Below are 23,132 nucleotides of genomic sequence, written 5' to 3' on the forward strand. Positions count from 1 at the left end.
AGTATTTTAGACTAATAGCTGGTGGGTTTATTTGCAGAGTTGGCACCTAAATGTTAAAGCACAAGAGCAGACTGGTTTAGGGATGGTTGAGGGCCTGTGGGTTGGATCCAATCCAATTTTGCCATATGATTTTGAAATTATATCTGAAGCCAATTTCAGGCTAAATTGTATTTTAAAGCTGCAGGACTTGGTCTGATTTATGATAATTTCAGGGAAACGACTGCCTTTAATTCATAGAATCCGCTTGATTCTTCAGTCTTTAAGCGTTTACAGAATTGCATTCCTTGAAAAGAGAAGAAGCAGGAAATTTAAATTGATTTAAGATCCATTCATAACCTTTGAGAACGTAAGAAATGTGACAGCATTTCATCTGTCTTTTGTGAATGTTGAGGTACTTATCTCTAGCTGCCATCGCACTGTGGCCAACTTGAAATAAGAGTAAGAATGATAGAAACCCTGCTGCTCATCAAAAGGAGTTTTTGTGCAGCACAATTGAGGCGCAGAGATTATATTTTTGAGAAGAAACTTGGAATTTAAATTTGGTCAAGATTTCAGTTCATACATTTGTGTTTGCTACTCTGTGCTTGCAGCATCGTTTGATGGCTGATATGTCTGAAGGATCTGTGGATACTATCATGCTATAGATAGAAATTCTCTGTCCACGTCAGGTCATTATTGCCCATATTGAAGATTCCTGTCAAATGCAGAGAAATACATACATAAAATAGGGGACCTGGAAAGTTTTCCTCAAGTTTCTATTTCGTGACTTCCTTTAGAGCAGTGTTTCTCAACCTTGGCAACTTGAAGATGTGTGGGCTTCAACTCCCAGAAATCCCCAGCCAGCATGCCTGGCTGGGGAATTCTGGGAGTTGAAGTCCACACATCTTAAAGCTGCCAAGGTTGAGAAACACTGCTTTAGAGTAAGGGAATAATCATGGCTTATTGTCAAAACCTCACGCAGTTGATTAAATTAAAACCTTGTGTCATATGTTTGGCAGTCTTTGTAATTATTTTTGCTACTGTCACGGGGGTTGTTGTGGAAATGAGTGAAAATGTTTAGTGTGTTTGTTTCTTGTGCTTTTATTTCACCAGCCTTCCTCATTCTACTGGTTCTTCAGATGTACAGACTCCAACTCTTAAGACGTTGGCTATGACTAAAAATTTTGGGAGCTGAAATCCCACCTAAAGGGAAAACCTGTTTTATTCTGCTTCATACTGTGAAATTTGCATAAGTAAAATTCAACCACAGGAATTGAGTTAGGCTAACGTTGAAAGAGACATAACTGAATGGGGGTTTAGAACCTGGTTTTCCCACCTTCATAATTCTTCTGCAACTTTTTTTTTATGGGCACGTTTTTTCACCTTCAGTCGCCTCCTCTCTGCTAGAGACGTGAAAGCACCCAGCTGCCAAATGTAAGGACAACAGTTCTGTTCCATTATCATAACATGAAAACATCAATAGAATTTTCTCCTTTTATAGAGCTCTTAAAAGCAAGGAGTTAGACTGATAAACATAATTTAAAGACTTTCCATAGATTTAATCAGCATCCTTGCAGATTCAGTAGCTTTTCAGTCTCTTTGAGCCTTTCCCCACTTCTGTTTCCAAGTCCCCTCCATCCATCCTTGAGTTGGCATCCTGAAGTAGTTGCCCCCATTGCCAACATCTATCCTACCTGTGTTACCTCTGTTCCCAGAAACTGCCAGTTACCTGACTTCTCTCCAGAGTAAAGGGTGATAAAGCCTAACACAGTGTTTTTCAACCATGACAACTTTAAGGTGTGTAGACTTCAACTCCCAGAATTCCCCAGACAGCATGGCTGGCTGGGGAATTCTGGGAGTTGAAGTCCACACACCTTAAAGTTGCCGGGGTTGAAAAACACTGGCCTAACAGATTTAACATACCTTAATGCTCCTCTTGGACAATGTTGGAATAAGAGGGGAAACACTTTTGCACCAGATCAACTAAGATGTCTTAAGTCTGAGTTGGAGATGAGATTAAGACAGCATCATGGATACAGGGCAGAAAAAAAGTTGTTGCCAAGGCATGTTTGTGCCATGGCTATATGCAAGTGGGAAGAAACGTCTTTTAACATGTAACAGTCATCCTTACTATCAAGGTGGCTCAAGATGGAGAAAGGTCCAGCTGCAAGTCTAATTCTGTGTCTTGCTTGGAACACAGAAAACAAAGCTAATAATGAAAAAAGCTACTGTATTTCCATGGGAATTGGGAGCGTCATCTCTCAATAGGATTGATTTCAGAATATAAGCATTCTTTTTGCAAGCTAACAGTTGTGTTGTGAAGGGCTTCCCACTTTCCCAAGCAGTGAGAAGTTTCAAGAGGAGCGTTACATGGGTTTTATGCCATTGGATGAGATAGCACTGAAGCATTCTGCACCTACTTGGAAATATACACCCCCTCCCCGTAGAGCGCATGCATAGCTTTGCTTTATAAATAAAGCATTATTGCTATTTGTAATGTGGCCAATGACCAACATTCTTTCACAGTTGCTTAATTTATAAATATAATAGGCATGAACCTGACTAAGTAGCAGATTGGAGAAGAGGGCCCTCCAACATTTTTGTATCTTCTCCGTTATCCCTCTACCTTCTCAGCTAACTCTGCCTCTGTTTCTTTCTCTTCCATACAGCAAATGATAGGTCTGTATTTCAAACTCTCTGTCCAGTGCTAAACTGAGCTTTGAAGGGGCCTAAGTAAAATGCAGATTATGGCTAGAGTTATCTAATTTCAGAGGCAGTGACCCAAGAACACTGGGTGGTTGTGTGTGGCCACTCTTTCAACTTCCCTCATCCTCCAGGACTACCCATGTCATGAGTATTGTGGGAAGTTGGAAGAGTGAGTAAATGCAGATACCTAAGGATTATTTCAGTCATAAATCAATTCAAAGCTTGACAGTGGGAAAAATGGAAGAAGATGGATTGGTAGCTCTAGTCCATCCACAGCTTTCTTCTGTTCTGTCCTTTCTCTGCCAATACATCTTTCATCTGCGTGCAGTTCCTCAACTCTGAAGCCTACCAGGCATGTGCTAGTAAACAGGGACATTTGGAGGAAGTGCTGTTATGGAGGATGGAATTAATTGATTTCCCAAAACTTTGGTACGTTGCATTATGGTAGATCTCTAGTGCCTTTCTTGTTTCCGTAGGTCTGGTGAAGCTGGGTGTACACTGCATCACAGGACAGAAAGTTGCAATTAAGATTGTGAACCGGGAAAAGCTTTCTGAGTCTGTACTAATGAAGGTGAGCAAATCATGTTTTTTGGGCCTGGCAAGGGGAGTGGGGGTTGAGAGGTGGGTGAGGGAGATTGAAGAAGATGGAGGCCAAAAGGGTGTGGGACTGAATCCGGAATCCAGAGGGAAATAAATTGCCTGCTGTGCTTTCTACGCATCCCATCTCTGGCTCTCACCTTCCTGCCCATGGGAAGGTTGAAGTGGGTAGTCTGATCAAAGCGAAACCCTTAGCAGAGATATCAAATTCATTCATAGTCTGTATTGGTGCCCTGAAGGAATTTGCCAGTCAATTTCTAGCCACTGGGAAATGTGCAAAATTAATGCCGTCTCTCAGCAAGTTGTCAAGTTTAAAGAAGGAAGCACAGAGTGATGTTCCTAAGGTGGCTTTCCTACTAGTTACTTAGAGCAACTTCATAGCAACCCCTAGCTGTCATTGAAGTGATATAAATCCTGTCCTCGTTAGTTTAACTTTGGCACAGCCGTGGTTGGATGACTACAGAAAATGTTCTAAGTACTGGCATTGGCAGTGTTTCGGCAAGGGATGGGATTGGGGGGCAAACAATGATGTGAGCGTCATGCCGATGACGTGACTTCTAGGTATTTGCATCAGATGTCATGACTCAAGTACACTGTTGTGTCATTTGTGCAATAAGCTCATGACACACATGTCCTTTTGACATCAGCATGGCTTGCTGTGGACACTTGTGGCTACAAGTTGTTAGTGGAGAGAGAGCAGTAAGATTTTGCTGCCTAAAAAAGGGTGTGTGGAACGCAGACGGATACTCTCAATGTATATGGTCCCTAAGTGAGAAGTGAGGATGGCACAACCCAGAACAGAATTAGGGTTAGGTAAGACTCCCGTGGCTCTGATAGTCTGACCCTGACCTGCTTGGCCAGATGGTCATTCGTCTTGACCAGCAGAGCAAGTCTCTGTCCAGGTCTTTGATTTGTTCTGCAAAGTTGAATGATCTCACATGAGCTGAAGCGTTTTTCTGCACACCAGTACAATTTTCCCCCTTTCTGAAGTCTGTGCTGATGTGGAAAAAACTCCCACTGAAAAGACCCTCCAAATACCAGATAGCTTTAGCCATAACATAAAGCAGGGTGGTAATTTTTTTTAACATTGGGGCAACTGCATCCCTTTTCAGGTCTTTTGGGGGAAAGAGAACCTGAAACTTTGCAATGCAGAGCGGAGGAGATGCTTACTAAATCTTTGCAGGACAGGGCAGGGAAGGGACAGTGGGGTGAGAAGCTGGGTTATCTATCTACAATTGCACAAGAAGTTGGTATTTGGTAATAGCAAATGGTCAGTAGCAGGAAAACAAACCAAACAACAGAAAGATATTTATGAGGGTTTATATCCAATTGAGAGCCCCGTGTTTGCCAGTTAAGGTCCTGGCAGCTACTTTGCAGACAAGCTGACAAGCTGATAAAAGACACCAGGTGACAGGTGAAGGTCTTGCCTGGAGGCCCTGAGCAAAGACTAGATGCCCTCTTTGAGCAGCATAATGATAGACTCAAAGAAATGAATCTTTATTTCCATCTGTAGTGCATCTGTAGTGCATCTCCAGCTTCACCTTAGGACAGGAGACTCCTGGGCCACAGGCTAAACCCTGATTGGAAGGAAGTTCCTTCCTATAACAAACCTTCTTCAGTGGCCATGGAATAATCCAAAATAACTCCAGATGACCTTGTTGTTGTTGTTTATTCGTTTAGTCGCTTCTGACTCTTCGTGACTTCATGGACCAGCCCACACCAGAGCTTCCTGTCGGTCGTCAACACCCCCAGCTCCCCCAGGGACGAGTCCGTCACCTCTAGAATATCATCCATCCATCTTGCCCTTGGTCGGCCCCTCTTCCTTTTGCCTTCCACTCTCCCTACCATCAGCATCTTCTCCAGGGTGTCCTGTCTTCTCATTATGTGGCCAAAGTATTTCAGTTTGGCCTTTAATATCATTCCCTCAAGTGAGCAGTCTGGCTTTATTTCCTGGAGGATGGACTGGTTGGATCTTCTTGCAGTCCAAGGCACTCTCAGAATTTTCCTCCAACACCACAGTTCAAAAGCATCGATCTTCCTTCGCTCAGCCTTCCTTATGGTCCAGCTCTCGCAGCCATATGTTACTACAGGGAACACCATTGCTTTAACTATGCGGGCCTTTGTTGTCAGTGTGATGTCTCTGCTCTTAACTATTTTATCGAGATTTGTCATTGCTCTTCTTCCAAGGATTAAGCGTCTTCTGATTTCCTGACTGCAGTCAGCATCTGCAGTAATCTTTGCGCCTAGGAATACAAAGTCTTTCACTGCTTCTACATTTTCTCCCTCTATGTGCCAGTTATCAATCAAGCTGGTTGCCATAATCTTGGTTTTTTTGAGGTTTAGCTGCAAACCAGCTTTTGCACTTTCTTCTTTCACCTTCATCATAAGGCTCCTCAGTTCCTCTTCACTTTCAGCCATCAAAGTGGTATCATCTGCATATCTGAGATTGTTAATGTTTCTTCCAGAGATTTTAACTCCAGCCTTGGATTCCTCAAGGCCAGCTTGTCGCATGATGTGTTCTGCATACAAGTTGAATAGGTAGGGTGAGAGTATACAGCCCTGCCGTACTCCTTTCCCAATCTTAAACCAGTCCGTTGTTCCGTGGTCTGTTCTTACTGTTGCTACTTGGTCGTTATACAGATTCTTCAGGAGGCAGACAAGATGACTTGGTATCCCCATACCACTAAGAACTTGCCACAATTTGTTATGGTCCACACAGTCAAAGGCTTTAGAATAGTCAATAAAACAGAAATAGATGTTTTTCTGAAACTCCCTGGCTTTTTCCATTATCCAGCGGATATTGGCAATTTGGTCTCTAGTTCCTCTGCCTTTTCTAAACCCAGCTTGTACATCTGGCAATTCTTGCTCCATGAACTGCTGAAGTCTACCTTGCAGGATCTTGAGCATTACCTTACTGGCATGTGAAATGAGTGCCACTGTTTGATAGTTTGAACATTCTTTAGTGTTTCCCTTTTTTGGTATGGGGATATAAGTTGATTTTTTCCAGTCTGATGGCCATTCTTGTGTTTTCCAAATTTGCTGGCATATAGCATGCATTACCTTGACAGCATCATCTTGCAAGATTTTGAACAGTTCAGCTGGGATGCCGTCGTCTCCTGTTGCCTTGTTATTAGCAATGCTTCTTAAGGCCCACTCAACCTCACTCTTCAGGATGTCTGGCTCTAGCTCACCGACCACACTGTCAAAGCTATCCCCGATATTGTTATCCTTCCTATACAGGTCTTCTGTATATTCTCGCCACCTTTTCTTGATCTCTTCTTCTTCTGTTAGGTCCTTGCCATCTTTGTTTTTGATCATACCCATTTTTGCCTGGAATTTACCTCCAATGTTTCTAATTTTCTGGAAGAGGTCTCTTGTCCTTCCTATTCTATTGTCTTCTTCCACTTCCGCGCATTGCTTGTTTAAAAATAATTCCTTATCTCTTCTGGCTAACCTCTGGAATTTTGCATTTAATTGGGCATATCTCCCCCTATCACTGTTGCCTTTTGCTTTCCTTCTTTCTTGGGCTACTTCTAGTGTCTCAGCAGACAGCCATTTTGCCTTCTTGGTTTTCTCTTTCTTTGGGATGTATTTTGTTGCCGCCTCCTGAACAATGCTGCCAACTTCTGTCCAGAGTTCTTCCGGGACCCTATCTACTAAGTCCAGTCCCTTAAATCGATTCTTCACCTCCACTGCATATTCCTTAGGAATATTAGTGAGCTCATATCTAGCTGATCTGTGGGTCTTCCCTAATCTCTTTAGTCTGATCCTAAATTGTGCAAGAAGAAGTTCGTGATCTGAACTACAGTCAGCTCCAGGCCTTGTTTTTACCGACTGTACAGACGTCCGCCACCTTTGGCTGCAAAGGATGTAATCAATCTGATTTCGGTGTTGTCCATCTGGTGAAGTCCATGTATAAAGCCGTCTCTTAGGTTGTTGGAAGAGAGTGTTTGTTATGCAGAGTGAATTGTCTTGGCAAAATTCTATCAGCCTGTGTCCTGCTTCGTTTTGTTCTCCCAGGCCATACTTACCTGTAATTCGAGGTGTCATTTGACTGCCCACCTTAGCATTCCAGTCTCCTGTAATGAAAATAACATCTCTTTTAGGCGTGTTGTCCAGTAGGTGCTGCAGATCCTCATAGAACTGCTCTACTTCAGCTTCTTCAGCATTTGTGGTTGGGGCGTATATTTGGATCACTGTGATGTTAGATGGCTTGCCCTGAATTCGAATTGAGATCATTCTGTCATTTTTTGGGTTGTATCCAAGCACTGCTTTAGCCACTTTACTATTAATTGTGAAGGCTACTCCATTTCTTCTGTGGTCCTCTTGTCCGCAGTAGTAGATCTGGTGGTCATTTGATGTGAAGTGGCCCATTCCAGTCCATTCCTCACTTAACAACCATTGGTTTAGTGACAGTTCAGACTTACAACAGTGCTGGAAAAAACTACTTATGACTGGTCCTCACACTTACGACCATTGCAGCGTTCTCCCCCAGTCACATAATCATGATCTGGGTGCTTGGCAACAAGTTTGCATTTATGACCATTGCAGTGTCATGTTGTCATGTGATCGCCATTTTCAACCTTCCTGGCAGCTTCTGGCAAGCCAAGGAACCACGTGATTTGCTTAATGACCACGTGGTTCGCTTAATGCCTGTAGTGATTTGCTTAATGACTGCTGCAAAAGAGGTTGTAAAATTGGATCGGATTCGCTTAATAACTACTTCGCTTAACAACTGAAATTCAGGTCTCAATTATGGTTGTTAAGTGAGGACTACCTGTATAGCTAACTGTTCCCTAAATATTACTTCTTGTGCAATTGTAGGTAGATAACCCAGCTTCTCCCCGTCACTGTCCCTTCCCTTCCCTTCTGAATTATTGCAAAATGACAGGCATGCTCAAAAGCAATAGATGCTACTGCACATAAACTTCTTGCTGCTTTTGGTCCATCAAGGGAGACTTGTTTATTTGCCATGGGTGCTGTTTGGGCATGGTGCTCTACTCTGGAGCCCATGACTGAATCTCAATACCCCATACATTTGAGTAGGGTTTTACAGGTTAAACACACTAAGTCCTCATGAACCAACACCGAGCTTCATTCTTATAAACACTATTTATGAGACTTCATTTATTTGTTTGTTTGTTTGTTTGTCATATTTCTTTACCACCCATCTTGTAACGATGACTCTGGGCGGTTTACAACAGTTAAATGATTATCTGTCTTGCACGTGTAAATTCTGTGATGGCTATTCACTATTCATACGGGAAATGTTAGTAGTCTGCTCCTGATTACACTGGAATTTAGCAGCCATTTCCCCTCCCCGGGATAGGATTTAGACTGACTTCCAGATGAATGTTTAATCCTAAATGATGCAATCAAGACCATTCCCTGATCCAGCATGCTAAAATACCCCTGCCTGATCAAGAGACCCCTCTAGGAAGCAGGCAATTTGCCTGCATAAATTGCTCCTGTTTCTTTCCTATCTTGAAGGACGCTGAGACTGCAAGGGAAACCCCTTTTTTGAAAAGCAGACCAAGGGCATTAGTTTTCCAAACCTCAGTTGTTGCCCAGTAAGCATATCATACAAAGTATTTCCTCTTGTCTCTTGCTCCATTGGTGCTTTGGCAGATCTGCCATCCCACTTCTCCCAGTTTTCTTTGCAAAGGAAGACACCGCTGCCCCTCACTGCAATCCTGGTGCTAAACTCTGCTTATAGGGAGCTCATGTAGGGCCTGACAAGCACCGGTCAGGCATTATGCAAACAGAACAGAGTCTATTCTCTCCTGCAGCCCAAGCAGGATGCAATGGCCATGAATGGCAGTTTCCAGTGACCAAAGGAAGGGGCATGGTGCAACAGCCTAAAGTGACCAATAGGAACTGGGGAAATCCCACCCCTGTCAGCATCAGCAACCATACTGTCCATGAGGCCTGCAAGAAGCATATCGCCTTCCAAAATTGTATTGGGAGAAGAGAGAAAAAAACTTGAATAACTTCAAGCTGCCTCAGCTGTGGCCTGTGGGTAAGAAGAGGGCCATGTTCTGAGGACATTGCTTAAAAAAAGTTCCTGGAACATATTTGTGCCATGTTTGGCTTCAGGGGACACATTCTATGATAGGTGTGTGTACCTATTCCTACCAGGACAGGATTTCTCAACCAGAGTTCTGTGGAACCCTATGGTCCCACGAGAGGTCCCTAGGGGTTCCCTGGGAGATCATGGTTTATTTAAAATATGTCAAATCTGGGCAACTTCATGTTGAAGAGGTAAGTTTCATTCTTTATTTTTAGTGCAAGAACACCGTCAGTGTGCAGGCCTACACATGAAACGAATATAACAATTTTGTAACTTATGGCCTATATTTGAGCCTGACTGTGCAGGGGTCCCCCGAGGTCTGAAAAATATTTCAAGGCTTCCTCCAGGGTCATAAGGTTGAGAAAGGCTGTACCAGGATATTGTGGTAACACAAGTGTGATGAACGCTTCACCTGCCAGGACACCAAAGCCAGACTTGGTTCAAAGAATTATCGTAAAACCAGGGAAAGAAAAAAACTGGCATATGAAGAAAATAGCAAAATAGTAGGGAGTAAGTCATATGAATATGAGCTGGGTGCGGGGAACCTTGTCTCCATCTGCCCCAAGTTCTGCATCCCAGGACACAAACAGAATTGAAAAGTGACTCTTCTTATCCCTGTACATATAAACACTTTCCCCCTTCTTCCTTCCGTTGTAGGTGGAACGGGAAATTGCCATTCTGAAGCTGATTGAACACCCTCACGTACTCAAACTTCATGATGTCTACGAGAACAAAAAATACTTGTAGGTATTTATTTGCAGATGGCCTCCCACTTGCAAATGGGGCTCTGGACATATACTTGCCAGAGTGAAATAGCACTTTCTAGAAATTAGCCACATTCAAACCTGTAATCTCTCTTCATGGATTTGCTTGCTGAGGATTGTACATTCAGGAGAAATTTTGGGCCTTCTTACCCTGTAATCCCAGTTCTTTATAAGGATTACAACTCCAGACTTGTAATCATATAAATACCATTCATAAATACCATACCATACAGTCTGAAATCTACTAATTGCATGGACATTGTGAAAACTGTAGGTTGGGTTTCAAATGCATTGCAAATAATTGGCAAAGAAGACTAATTATTAATGGGGTGAAACAGCCCTGGATTAGCACAATGTGTAAACTCAGTTTAAACCACCCATCTTCCCCAGTCAACATGGTCAGTGGCCTTCTCAAGTTCTTCACCACAATGTTTCCTGCTACCAACCTACCTGAGATACCACTGAGGCCATCTATTCTACTCTGAACCTTCCCAAAACACTTTTTCTGTGTGATACGAAGGACAAGAGGGTACCTTGTTCCTATCTCAGCTGGATTGGCAATTGAGAATTGATTCAACCTTTGCTATTGGACAGTATCATATCCACACTTACAACAGAGTAGTTTAGCAGGCTCAGAAGAGAATGTGAAACATCCATGCTCTATTTATGATATTCAGGAAGAACAGACAGAAGGCTCTCATCGCAGCTGGCCACCTCCTTAGCGTCTGTTGTCTGAGGCAGTGACCTCATCTATCTGATGATAGGGCCAGTTCTGGTACTTCTTGAAGGCAGACCAAGTTAAAAGTGTGATAAAGAATAGCCAAGGGTGTGTGCGGTAAGGGAGCTATTCTGAAGTGGACTCCTAAGGGTTTTTTGCATTTACCCAAAGCATTTACCAGTCCAGTTACCCCCTTTACTCCCAACAGGTTGAGACTATCCCCACCCCCATCCTCGATTTGTATGTGGCATTACTTGACTGGAGAGGGAGAAGGGATAGCGGAAGACGGGAAATAACAATTTTCTCCAATTTTGCTAAAGTGATTCAAAATCAAAAGCTTGGTTTCTACATATCAGTCTGCAAAGGAGCAGGGCCAATAAAAAGAAAGGGTTTGTGTTCCCATCTGCTTCTGAAATTCCTGGCACAAAGCGGGGGTTTCCTAGGTGGAAGATATCTGTATTTCTCTTGGGTGTGAATGCTGCCAGAGTGGCAGAGCCTCTGTGAACATATGTGTGAGTGTGTGTGTGAGAGAGAGAGCGAGAGAGAGAGATTGTAGGATGGCTGTCCAGCATACCAGGCGGTGCCAGACCATTGGCATTCTCTACACATAAGCTTCCTTTGTCATCTTCTTCTAAAACAATGGGAGGAGATACGAAGCGAGACAAAGCCATTGGATAAAGAGAATGCATGGAAGAATATATAACCATATCATTTATTTATTTATTTATTTATTATTTATTAATTATAGGGCTAAAACTGAGGGGGGAGGGGTTATTAAACTTCTGAGTTCTCCCTACAGACTAACGTTTCTTCCTTTGATCAGAATTTGTTCAGTTAAACATCAAAACATGTAGATCTGGGGATCCCTGAAAAGGCAAATGCCCTGTGAAGAGATTCATCAGGCTCCCTGCCCTAGTGGACATTTACATTTTTAGAAGATTCTCCCCCCTCCCTTTTTTTTTGGCATGATGTAAAAGCCAAATGCCTCCAGCATTTCAGTGGGCCCCATCATCTTCTAGGGTCTGTTAATTCAGAATGATTCCAGCTAATGCAGAAAAAGGACCAGGCTAAGCAAGGAGTGTTCTGCAGGAGAAGGAGGTTGGAGGTTGGAGGGAGTGGCAAGTAGCATTCTGGTGAATTTATGCTTTTAACTGGTCTTGTCCCTTGTGGCTGCCATTTCTGAACGGGGGATCCTGGCAAGCCTTTTGTCACACTACCTACAACATGTTCTTCTCAAAATTCTGAACACCAAATTCTAGCCCTTCAAATTTTGGGGAGCCTTGAGATAGCGGTGCAGGCTGCAAGCTGAGCTGGTTGAGGCTGGTTGAGGCTAGCTGGTTGGGGACAGTGTTTCTCAATCTTGGCAACTTTAAGATGTGTGGACTTCAATTCCCAGAATTCCCCAGGCTGGGGGAATTCTGGGAGTTGAAGTCCACATATCTTACAGTTCCCAAGGTTGGGAAACACTGCTTGGGGAGGAGAGGAGGGAGATTATCTGGAGCCCCATTAAGGGCAGCAGAAAGGTAGCAAGAGAGAGCTGGCCCCAAGGCTGCAACTCACTGGGAAATTCTTTTGTGTAGCGGCTTCTTGAAATTAACGCAACATGTTCTCTTCATCCAAAAAACTTGAGTTATTCTCCATAGTACATAGTGAGAAGCTCAGGGAACTGCATAATTAAGTTTCCTGTCTTGGGCATCCTGAGGTAATTTTGTTTGACTTGCATATTTTATGTGAGTTGTTCAGTATCAGCAGAATCTGTGGTCCTTTCCAAGTTTCAAAAGTAAAAATAGACCTCTCCCTTTAAGCACCATCAGTTAAAAAAAAAAAGACTGTTGGAAAAATATTTCCAGCTTTCATTCAAGTTGTGTAGCTCATCTTTGCCTCATCTGAGTGGTGGGTGCGCTGGCTGGAGATGATAGGCGGTGCAGTTTGACACAGCCAATAGTTTTCAAAGCTCCATTAGCGTCTTTTTTTATATATTGCTATTAAAATAAACATTTATTTACTTTATTCAAATAAATTCAACCAAATGATGTTGAGAATGCTGCATTTCAGGTTCAACTTTGATATTATTCTAATCCTAATCCTTGAGGAAATTCTCTCCTAATCATAATCCTTACTACATCTGTACTCAACTGGAAGTTTAATTGGCTTTAATGGGAGCGATTCCCTTGTAAGTATATTGACGTGCCCGTCTTTGGAAATCAGTCCCATTAACATTGCAGAATTTATTTCCAACTAAACATGCCTACAATTACAATGTTCAGACTGAGGAACAGACTGTAGACACCAAGAGGTATCCCCATGGAAAGCTTCCATGGCTGGCTGGGGAATTCTGGGAGTTGAAGTCCACACATCTTAAGCTTGCCAAGGTTGAGAAACATCGCTCTGTGTGGAAATGCCACGTGTGAGAGACTCTCGTGTATTTGGCTGCTTGTGGAAGGGAACAGCTTCTGGGAAGCTGAGGCCAGACCCTCCTTCAATCAGCATCGAGAGCTGCCACCCATGTACAGCTAAGTTCGTGCAATATTTATTACACAGAAGTCTTTCCTGTGAAAAAATGTAGTCACGGCTTGAATCAGCTCTGTCTGCTCTCCGTTTGAGGGTTGGTGTCTGTATTTGGAGTTGTATAACAGTTGGGGATTCAGTCATGGTCTAACCCAGGTTTCTCAACCAGGGTTCCGTGGGACCCTAGGGTTCCGCGAGACATCACTAGGGGTTCCCTGGGAGATCATGATTTATTTTAAAAATTATTTCAGATTTGGGCAACTTTGAAATACATTAAGGAGGTAAGTTTCATTCTTTATTTTTAGTTTAAGAACACTGTTAATGCATCTATACAGGCCCACACATGAAATGAATATAATAATTTTGTAACTTCTGGCCTATATTTGAACCTCAATGTGCAGAGGTTTCCCGAGGCCTGAAAAATACTTCAAGGGTACCTCCAGGTCAAAAAGGTTGAGAAAGGCTGGTCTAACCCAAAGCGATATAAAATATTTTGAATTCTTCATCTTTTTTCCCCTTTCTCTCTCTCTCTTTGGCTCTGAACGCCAAAGTGTTAGCTCTGTTTCTCTCTCTTTCTCTTTGTTCATTTTCTTAGCAAAGACTCTTGCTTTGAATGGATTCTGAGTTTTCTCCCATGGTGGTCTGATAGATTTTCAATTTCTTTTTAATTCTTTTCCTTGCTTCTTGGTCATGCTGCCTCTGGACTTCTAATGTGTTAGATACCTAGTCTTGGAACACGTCTCAGGAGGTGAACTTTTCGATTACTTGGTGAAGAAAGGCCGCCTCACACCCAAGGAAGCCAGGAAGTTTTTCCGACAAATTGTCTCAGCTTTGGATTTCTGCCACAGCTATTCAATATGGTGAGCTGACTGTTGTGTTATTATGGGCTGTTACAGTATCTCATTTTGTTCCTGAAGGAAAAGAAAGAAAGACATTTTTCCTTTGGTTTATTTTTCTCTATTGTCTTGTGGGTCTCTCCCCTTGTTATTTGTGTTCCTATTGACTTTTTTATTGTGTCTGTAGTTTTTATGCTACTGGCCACTTTGAATTATCATTGATAAAGAAAATCAATACTTATTATAGTAATTATTGTTCCCTCTCCTATCTCTGGGTCCTACTGATAATTGAAATGCCAATTCACTCTTTATTAAAGTGCATCTCTGCCTAGGTCACCAGATGATCATTGGTTCCTTGTCCGTTAATCACAGTGTGATATGTAAATATTGGTAGCTGATGCTGTTTCTAGAAAAATGTAGTATCTAATAAATGCAGTGGTTTCAGTCTTTCATATTTTAAGTCCCATCCAGCCAATGTTCTAAAGACTTAATTAACATTTCAATGACTTATCCTATACCCCATCAAGATTACTTCTAAATCCCATCTGTGGTGTGTGTGCCATTGGCTGAGAATCACTCTGTTGTACTAGCAGATGTCCATCAAACTTCATTTCAAAGCACAAGAACAGGAACCAGTAGATAAGGAGGTCTGTTAGACCATCTCTACCCATATCATCTGGCATGTTCTGCATCTGCGTCAGGATCTTGCTCAAAGCCCTATCAGTCAAATCATGGAGAACATGAGTTGCAATCTTGATGATGGCCCTATAGTTCTATAATTCCCTCCTGACTGAACTCAATCTCCCTGGTGTAGGCATCTAAGTAAGCTTTGAAGTCTTACCTATTCCTGGCTTCATTTAACCAAGAATGTACTGTATATAGCTTAACCCAGTAGCTTTCTGTTTTTTAGATAATTTCTGTTGATTCATGTTGCTTTGTAAAAGTGTATCTCTGAAAAGTGGGTTATACACTTTTTTGAATTTATGAATAAATACTTGGAAAGAATATTAGCATACAACCCATCAGAAACAAATGTTTCCAAACCAGTAAATTTAGTAACATCACAGTTCTAGTTTGCAGCTTCATTGAGGAGAAAGAATAGATGAGAGGTTGAAACAAACCTCTCATTTATGAAGGTAATCCTCTACTTGCGACCATTTGTTTAGTGACCGTTTGAAGTTATGACAGCACTGAAAAAAGTGACTTGTGAGTGGTCCTCATACTTACAACCACCACAGCGGTCTAAGTGGTCACATGATCATGATTCGTGTGCTTGGCAACCAGCTTGCATTTACGATAGTTGCAGCATCCTGGGGTCATGTGATCGCCATTTGCCACCTTCCCAGCCATCTTCCGACAAGCAAAGTCAATGGGGAAGCTGGCAGGGAAGGTCGCAAGTTGCGGTCACATGATATCTCACTTAATGACCATACCACTTAACAACAAATTTTCCAGTCCCTATTGTGGTCATAAGTCAAGGACTACCTATAACTCAATACCCCTGAGTTTAATAATTTCAGAAGTTTTTAATCCAAATACATCAAACTGCAGTCCTTTTTCTATAGAGAAACCCATTGACTTTTAATGATTAGAAAAAAAATTAGCAAGGAAATCTAGTGAAATACCCTGAAATTTCTGGTGTATCTAGGGTGTGTTTTCAGGCTAACAGCCTTTCGCTGTGTTCATGTGACATTCTAACCTAGTGCTACCAAATCTGAGTTGCAAAACTAGACAACCACCCTTGCTGCCATTTAATATTGTTTCTTATTGTAATATTAGTCTAGATCTGCTAGCCCTCCCCAAACACATGGTTTTCTTCCCCATGGTTTCCTTCCCCATGGTTTCCTAAATTTACCGAACTTTATTGGACCACATGACATAATAAACCATCAGCATAAATTATAATACAGATTCACATGACACATTAGGACAAACTGTGCTGGGTATTTGTCAGCCTTATCGTGCAAACACTGTCTTATTCGACTGTGCCCAGATAACGCTGAAGGGCATAAGAATGCTTGGGGTCTCTGAATTGCAATAGATTTCATAGCTGTGGAGCCACAAGTCATGCAGTATTCAGGAGAGCACTTGCATAGCACTTAAGCAAACAAACAAGAAAACCTCAATCTGTACTTCGGCAGTACCGAGAGTGTGGGAAAAAAACTACTTAATTTTGATCTAATTTCCCCCACTGGGTTGAGAGCTGTTCAGGTAGTACCATCAAGGGATTTAGTGGTGCAATTCCACGCATGTTTTTGTATGTGCATGCACATGTGGTCTGCCACTGACCAGTCTCCATGGGTTTTCTTTGGACTTCTTCAGCCACCGGGACTTGAAGCCTGAGAATTTATTGCTGGATGAGAAGAACAACATTCGGATTGCAGATTTCGGCATGGCCTCCCTGCAGGTCGGAGACAGCCTGCTGGAAACAAGTTGTGGGTGAGCTATCCTCAGAACAGGGTCTTGCTGTTCTGTGATGCTGAGGGAGGTGGGAAGAAGTCAGGCACATGGCTCCTTATGTGGGTTGATTCACACATTATTGTGGGAATACCAGTGTGTTTTGTTTTTTTTAATTTATCCAATTTGTCCCTGCCCATCTCCTCCCTTCAGGGGAGAAGGTGTTCAATGTGGTGGACATGTAAAATGGGAATTGGGAAGGAGATACGTGTTTGGGAACCGAGGTAAGCTGACCCATGACTTTAGACAGAGATATGTCTTGCCTTCACACATTATGATTGTCATTGAAATGTAAATGAATAAGAAACATCTGCTGTTACTTAATATTTGAAATGTGAATTGCTCCTCTGCCTGGCATCTGTTGGGGAAGTTGATTCTGTAGTGCCAGAATCCCTATCAAGAATTCCTCTCCTCCTCCTCATGGCGGCAGTTTCCTTTTAGAAAATCATTCTCACAATTCCTTATTGTGTAAATGTCAGGTTTAGCTTGGCCTCTAGACTTCCGGGTTAGGAGATGGGAATTTCATTTGATGGCTCTCTTTGGCCTCAAAGAAGGGACATGTTTGTCTCTAGGGGGAACAAAGGAAAGATTCTACCACATCTAGAGAGATGGAGAGGAGGCGGCTGTGGGGAAGCTGCTGAAGAAGCCATATGTGCTAGATGTGGAATGGCCTAGAATGGTCTTCTCCAGTCCAGATGTGTTGGACTGCAATTCCCAGAATTCCCATCTAGCAGGGTAATTGACCACTCCAGAATTGACTGAGGATGCCAAGGAAGGTTTGTTGTGGCACCTGAAACCACCAAACAGCTAAAGATCAAGGATTCCCACAACCCATCCTAGATTGGGGAGGGGTGGTATATCTCGAAGACTTCTCTTCGTGTGCTTATTGAGCCCATAGCCCTATGGGTAAGCTTTCTTTGGCGTTTCACTCTTCCTGTCTCTCTGTCTTTCTCTCTCTTTTCTGCCCCCAATGCTGGGCTGCAGTTCTCCTCACTATGCATGTCCAGAGGTGATCAAGGTAAGGATTCAGGCCTAGTGCCCTCCCCTTATCCCTGTTGGTATCTGATTCCCTCCCCTCTTGTCCAGTGGATCAGGGCAAGGAGCCCCTCAATCTGCTGGCCCCTCAATTGGAAAAATTTGCTTCAAGAATGCATTCAATGGGAAAGACAGTTGCAGGAGAAATTATGGGAAGCAGTAGTTGGAGGGAGTAAGGGCAAGTTAGATATGTATATACATATCAGGAAAGGGTACCTTGTGGCCATCCAGATGCAGCAGAACTACAACTCCCAATATCCATCCTTCACCATTGGGACTGCTGGGAGTTTTATTTCAAAAAGATCTGGAGGGTCACCCTATATCATAAAGATGAACACGCCTGTGTTTCACAGAATGATACAGTATTTCAGACAAGGTTGTTCTAGAACTCAAACAGATATTTTTAATAATTTAAATAAGATATATTTGTTTGAGTAGCAATGCATCCCAAAGCAAGTATAGAAGGTTGAAGCCAAATCTGTTAAAAGTTATAGTTGTATTCTGTTAGTTATTCTAATACACTTGTGTATATATACAAATAGGCACCTTCATACACTATGTATGTACCGTTCCAGAGTCACCAAATACTTGGTTCAGAAGATTTATACTGCTTTCCTTCTCCCAACTAGTAAGGATATTTTGAAGCTTGAGGAAAGAAACTCTATCCATTCTCAAGAATGTTGCTGGGGAACTCAGTCCTGTTTTGTTGAAGTGTGTGTGAATGTTTGTGTACTTTTGGGAAATGTTAAGTAGAATCCTAGCCATGGGCTGAGATTTAGATCCTGCTGGGCACGGGCATTATCTTAATTAAAGAAAAAAGAAAAAAAACTGGAAAACCAATCACAGGAAGTAAGAGGACAAGAAATCTCCAGATCCACAAGGTATATTTTAGAACAGATGGGATCTTCAAGAGATGTCAGCATAATATATGATGAGAAGCTTTTGCAAACTCTCCTCAATCAGAAAGTAAACTTTCCCCTGAGTATCTGGAGGTCTCTTCCCCTTATCTCTCTTCCCACATGGGACACAGTGAAGAGAAGAGCTGTTATTGTAATATATCTTTATTTCATATTACACCCCAGCAATAGTTTTCCCCCTTGCGGTTGCTCTTAATGCTTGGAAAAAACCTTCTGCCCTGATTTCTTATTTTCCATTGTTTCCTGAAATCTTCCCCCTTCCCTCCCCAAACCAGTTATCAAGCCCCAAATCTCTACTTCTTGCTCCTTAGGGGGAGAAGTATGACGGACGTCGCGCTGACATGTGGAGTTGTGGTGTCATCCTCTTTGCCCTCCTGGTGGTAAGCCTGTCCCAGTAATGGGTAGGGTCTTTGCGTACTCCTGGCAGGGAGCCTTTAACCCCCCATTTAGTGCTGCTGTCTAGTCCCCAAGGCATTCATTTTGACTCCTGAGGCAGGACATCCGACCGTGGGTAGTATTTTTGGTTGAGCCAAACCAAATCAATTGCCTGAGATTGGGTGATCTCCAGTACTGCAGCAGCACGTTGTCACTGACAGTGCGCTACTTCAATCTGCCATAGAAAATAACAAGAGATGATGATGATGATGATGATGATGATGGTGGTTTGTGGTCCCACCAGTTCTTGCTTGCAAGTGGTATTTCTTGGCAGATATTCCAGTGCACTGTTGTTGCTATTTTGTCAGGCCGTTGTTTGTAATCAGTCTGTGCAATCTTCTTGCAGCAGCTAACTAGGTGGTCCACTGTTTCCATCCTACTGGCCTACTGGGATCTGCCTATCCCAGGCCCTTGGGAAGGACTTGATAGGTGGATAAAAATGCCAAATCTAGTCTAAACACCTGGCTGACTTTGTGACCAACCATAATATTTTTTATTATTATTTATGTTAAATTTATATGCTGCCCGAGTCCCAGCGAACATTCCCTTGTTCTCCTGGGAATGTTTGACACGAGAGAGGTGGCAATGGAAGGGGAAGGGAAAGGTTAACAGAGGAGATGAGGGCAAAAGGAGCAGTGTCACACACCTTCACATTTAAACATAGTGTCTTGGCATTTAATGTTAACCCACGGGGTTCCTGCAAAACCTTAAATCTGAGGGAACTTCCACTTTGGCTCAGTTTCTTTCACCCTTTTCTCCGGCAGGGGGCACTACCCTTTGATGATGACAACCTACGGCAGCTGTTGGAAAAAGTGAAACGTGGGATTTTTCACATGCCCCATTTCATTCCGCCAGACTGTCAGAATCTCCTGCGGGGCATGATTGAGGTGGAGCCAGAAAAACGTCTCAGTGTGAGTCACCTATCATTCCCAGCGCTGGAGGAATGGAGGCAGGAGCATGCCTGGATGGGTGGGATGGAACAGGGTGGAGTTCTTGGCAACTCCTGATCAATGCATGCGATGCTGCAGGGCCCTGGGCCTCTGGGTGGTATCATTTCAGATTGCAAGTAGGAGTTGTCACTTGGTGATAGATTGCTCTTGTATATAGTGGTAGGATAATGGTGGTCATAAATAGCTGCGCAACAGCGAGAAGGTCTAGGTTAGAATTCTTCCCTGATATGGTAGATTTTTATATGATCTGATATGATTGAAATTTCATTAGGATTTAACTGAAATAATTAAATGCAGGTAATATTATTCTTCTCCATGTAGCTAGAACATCCTCTTGTAATTTAAAAATTATAATTTGATGGCAACCTTTGGAAAGGCCAAAAGAGGTTTCAGGCAGCCCCCTCAAGTTGTGCAATTCTTCCCTACACAGTAGATTTCCACCCCCTGCTTTTAAAAAAACTAATCTTTTAAAAAATTCAATGAATGTTTATGTTGATTCTAATATCCTGAATGTCTGAAGATAAGGGCATTGTATTATTAAAACATGTATTAATTATGAGTGATAGTGATGGTTACAGCAGTCATGGTTTGTGGCTGTTTTTTAGATTAACTTTTGAGAAAGGAAGCCTAATGTTGGTTTATTTTTCTCCATGTGGTGGCTTTAGCTGGAGCAGATTCAGAAACACCCGTGGTTCTTGTGAGTATTTCCAGATTGTATTTGATTTCCAGCTGATTCTCTCTTCCCTTGCTTGAAGAGATCTCAGTATTGATCAAGATCTCAGTATTTTCTGCTTTCACTAAGCAGAGGTGAAGGAAGGTCTCACAGAAGAGACAAAACCACAAGCAGAGTTCAGAAATTCCAGGTTCCCACCCTACTATTTTCATCATTGTCTAGATAGGGATGAACCCCACTGTGGCGGTTCAGAAGGCAAGAGCCCCAGCCAGCATGATCAACAGAGAGGGATGTTGGGAGTTATTGTTCACCAAAAAATATCTCCTTGGCTTTTGAGCTTCTACCTTAAATGTTTTTAAATTTAGCTATCTGTGAGAGCTAAGTAATAAGGAAAGTGAACGATTGTATTTATTTAGCTATATATGAGCCATAATAATTCTACAACATTGATATAGAATAAAAAACAGACAGGTTTTACATAGATTTGTTTAGATTATGGGTTCATGAAAAATTACTAAACAATATCCTGTTAAGATCTATATCACGGTTTCTCAACCTTGGCAACTTTAAGATGTGTGGACTTCAACTCCCAGAATTCCCTGCTGGCTGGAGAATTCTGGGAGTTGAAGTCCACACATCTTAAAGTTGCCAAGGTTGAGAAACCGTGATCTATATAGTTATTAATCATTGGGGGGGGGAAATGTACTAGGTGCACAGACATAGTCACACAATCTTTGGCAAGCTTGCTGTGCTGCATAGACTTAACCCACCTTTTCCATTAATACCTATTTCTGTTCTTGGGAAGAACCTAATTCAGTGGCAGAGCACATGCTTCTGATTTCAGTCTCCTGCACGACCAGTTAAGCCCAGAAGCGTTAAAATAATTAACGCTTAAAATAACTAGAGGTGCCTTATCTTACTGCTGCTTTTGTATGCTGGTTTGGTTATCTTTACAGAAAAGCAACTTACAAATATTGTAGATAAATCAGCAAACCAAACCTATTTATAACATGGCTTCCACTTCTACTGTGAACCCCTGAAAATGAGTCATTTTTGACAATGGCTTTTGCTAGAGCGCTTGACTCTTGTATCCCACCAATCAAGGGTAGTGTCTTCCTTTACCTGTTCTACACACTTCCTCTTCTTCCAGGGGAGGAAAGAATGAACCAGAGCCCGAACAACCGATCCCTCGGAAGGTAGCGATCCGACGGATTCAGTCAGTCAGTGAGCTGGACCCTGACGTATTGGATAGCATGCACTCGTTGGGCTGTTTCCGTGACAAGAACAAGCTGAAGCAGGAGCTGCAAAATGAAGGGTGAGGAACTGGGTTGTGTGGTTGAATGGGGCAGCAAGAATCTGCCTTAAGCTTTGCTCCTTGGAGTAGTGTCCTAGTCCTTTTTGTGGAATTTTAAACAGGTGATTTGTACACTTACTGTAGGAACTGTGCTTCTGTAGAGAAGCTGGGATAATCATCTCACCATTCTAGTTCCCATAACTGAGAAAACTTGCAGAGTGCAATTAGGGCGGATGCGCTGTAAGAGAAGGCGTCTGATGGAGGAGGAAACAGAGCTGAGGTTTGGTTTGCGATGGAAATGTGGATGGAAGGCAGAAAAGATGGGGGAAAGAGGGTAACTAGGAAACATGTGCAAATAGTTGGAGAGAAAAAATGCATGGTATCTTTTCTATAGCAAGCCAATAAACCCATCTTTATTCTAAGCACACACAGCCATTTTTTCCTGTCTCCATTTCAGAGAGAACCAGGAGAAAATGATTTATTACCTTCTGCTGGACCGCAAGGAGAGATACCCCAGCTGTGAGGATGAGGACCTGCCTCCACGCAATGATGTTGGTGAGATGTTGGGGAAACGTTTCTCCATGCACTTCATCAGGACCAGAAAAACAGAGTCGTGGTGGTGGTGACTGCTGATGACTCAGAGGGTCAGCAAGCATGTCCAGATGTTCTTCTTTCCTCAATATTTCATTTGACAGATATGGAGGAAACAAGAACGATCAGAGCAGCATGTAAATACATGTTGCTGAATTTTTGGTTAAAGCTCCACTCTTTGTAGATGTTTTCTGCCCATATACTTTATTAAGGCAAGGATAGGCTTAACATACCTTGAGAAATACAAAACATTCTACCTCCCACCCACCCCATCCTCTAGGGGAAAGTAAGAAATTCTCATGTCATAGACTCACCCTCTACAGATCTCGGTCACAAAGAAGGACAATAACAAGCCCTAAGAACAGCTTCCAGGCTACCAGAAAGTTGCCTTTCCTTGCAATATGTGGAGCTATGAGTGCACTGAATTCTGCCGATGGTGCAGAGAACAGCATTTCTATAGATCTAATCAGGGCCATTATTTGAATCAGGCAAAACCTGGTTCAAATAATTCACCTGATTCAGAAAATGGATTTGATTCCATTCCATTCAGATTAATTTGGGAAATGGATCCAGTTAGGATGTTTGAAATGGGTCGATTTAAT

General features: G+C 42.5%; 1 protein-coding gene across 1 annotated transcript in view; it reads left to right on the forward strand.

Annotated features, from left to right (window-relative positions):
* The window catches only part of BRSK1 (BR serine/threonine kinase 1), a 45,992-nt gene that overhangs the window by 11,678 nt on the left and 11,182 nt on the right, over nt 1-23,132 (forward strand). The window contains exons 2-11 of the mRNA XM_063301182.1: nt 3,162-3,256; nt 10,010-10,095; nt 14,062-14,202; nt 16,501-16,617; nt 17,620-17,653; nt 18,899-18,967; nt 19,787-19,933; nt 20,638-20,669; nt 21,796-21,960; nt 22,397-22,494. Of these exons, the coding sequence (XP_063157252.1) occupies nt 3,162-3,256; nt 10,010-10,095; nt 14,062-14,202; nt 16,501-16,617; nt 17,620-17,653; nt 18,899-18,967; nt 19,787-19,933; nt 20,638-20,669; nt 21,796-21,960; nt 22,397-22,494 (984 nt within the window). The remainder of the gene's footprint in view (nt 1-3,161; nt 3,257-10,009; nt 10,096-14,061; nt 14,203-16,500; nt 16,618-17,619; nt 17,654-18,898; nt 18,968-19,786; nt 19,934-20,637; nt 20,670-21,795; nt 21,961-22,396; nt 22,495-23,132) is intronic.

This window comes from Candoia aspera, chromosome 4, assembly GCF_035149785.1.
Source record: "Candoia aspera isolate rCanAsp1 chromosome 4, rCanAsp1.hap2, whole genome shotgun sequence".
Classification (NCBI taxonomy): domain Eukaryota; kingdom Metazoa; phylum Chordata; class Lepidosauria; order Squamata; family Boidae; genus Candoia; species Candoia aspera.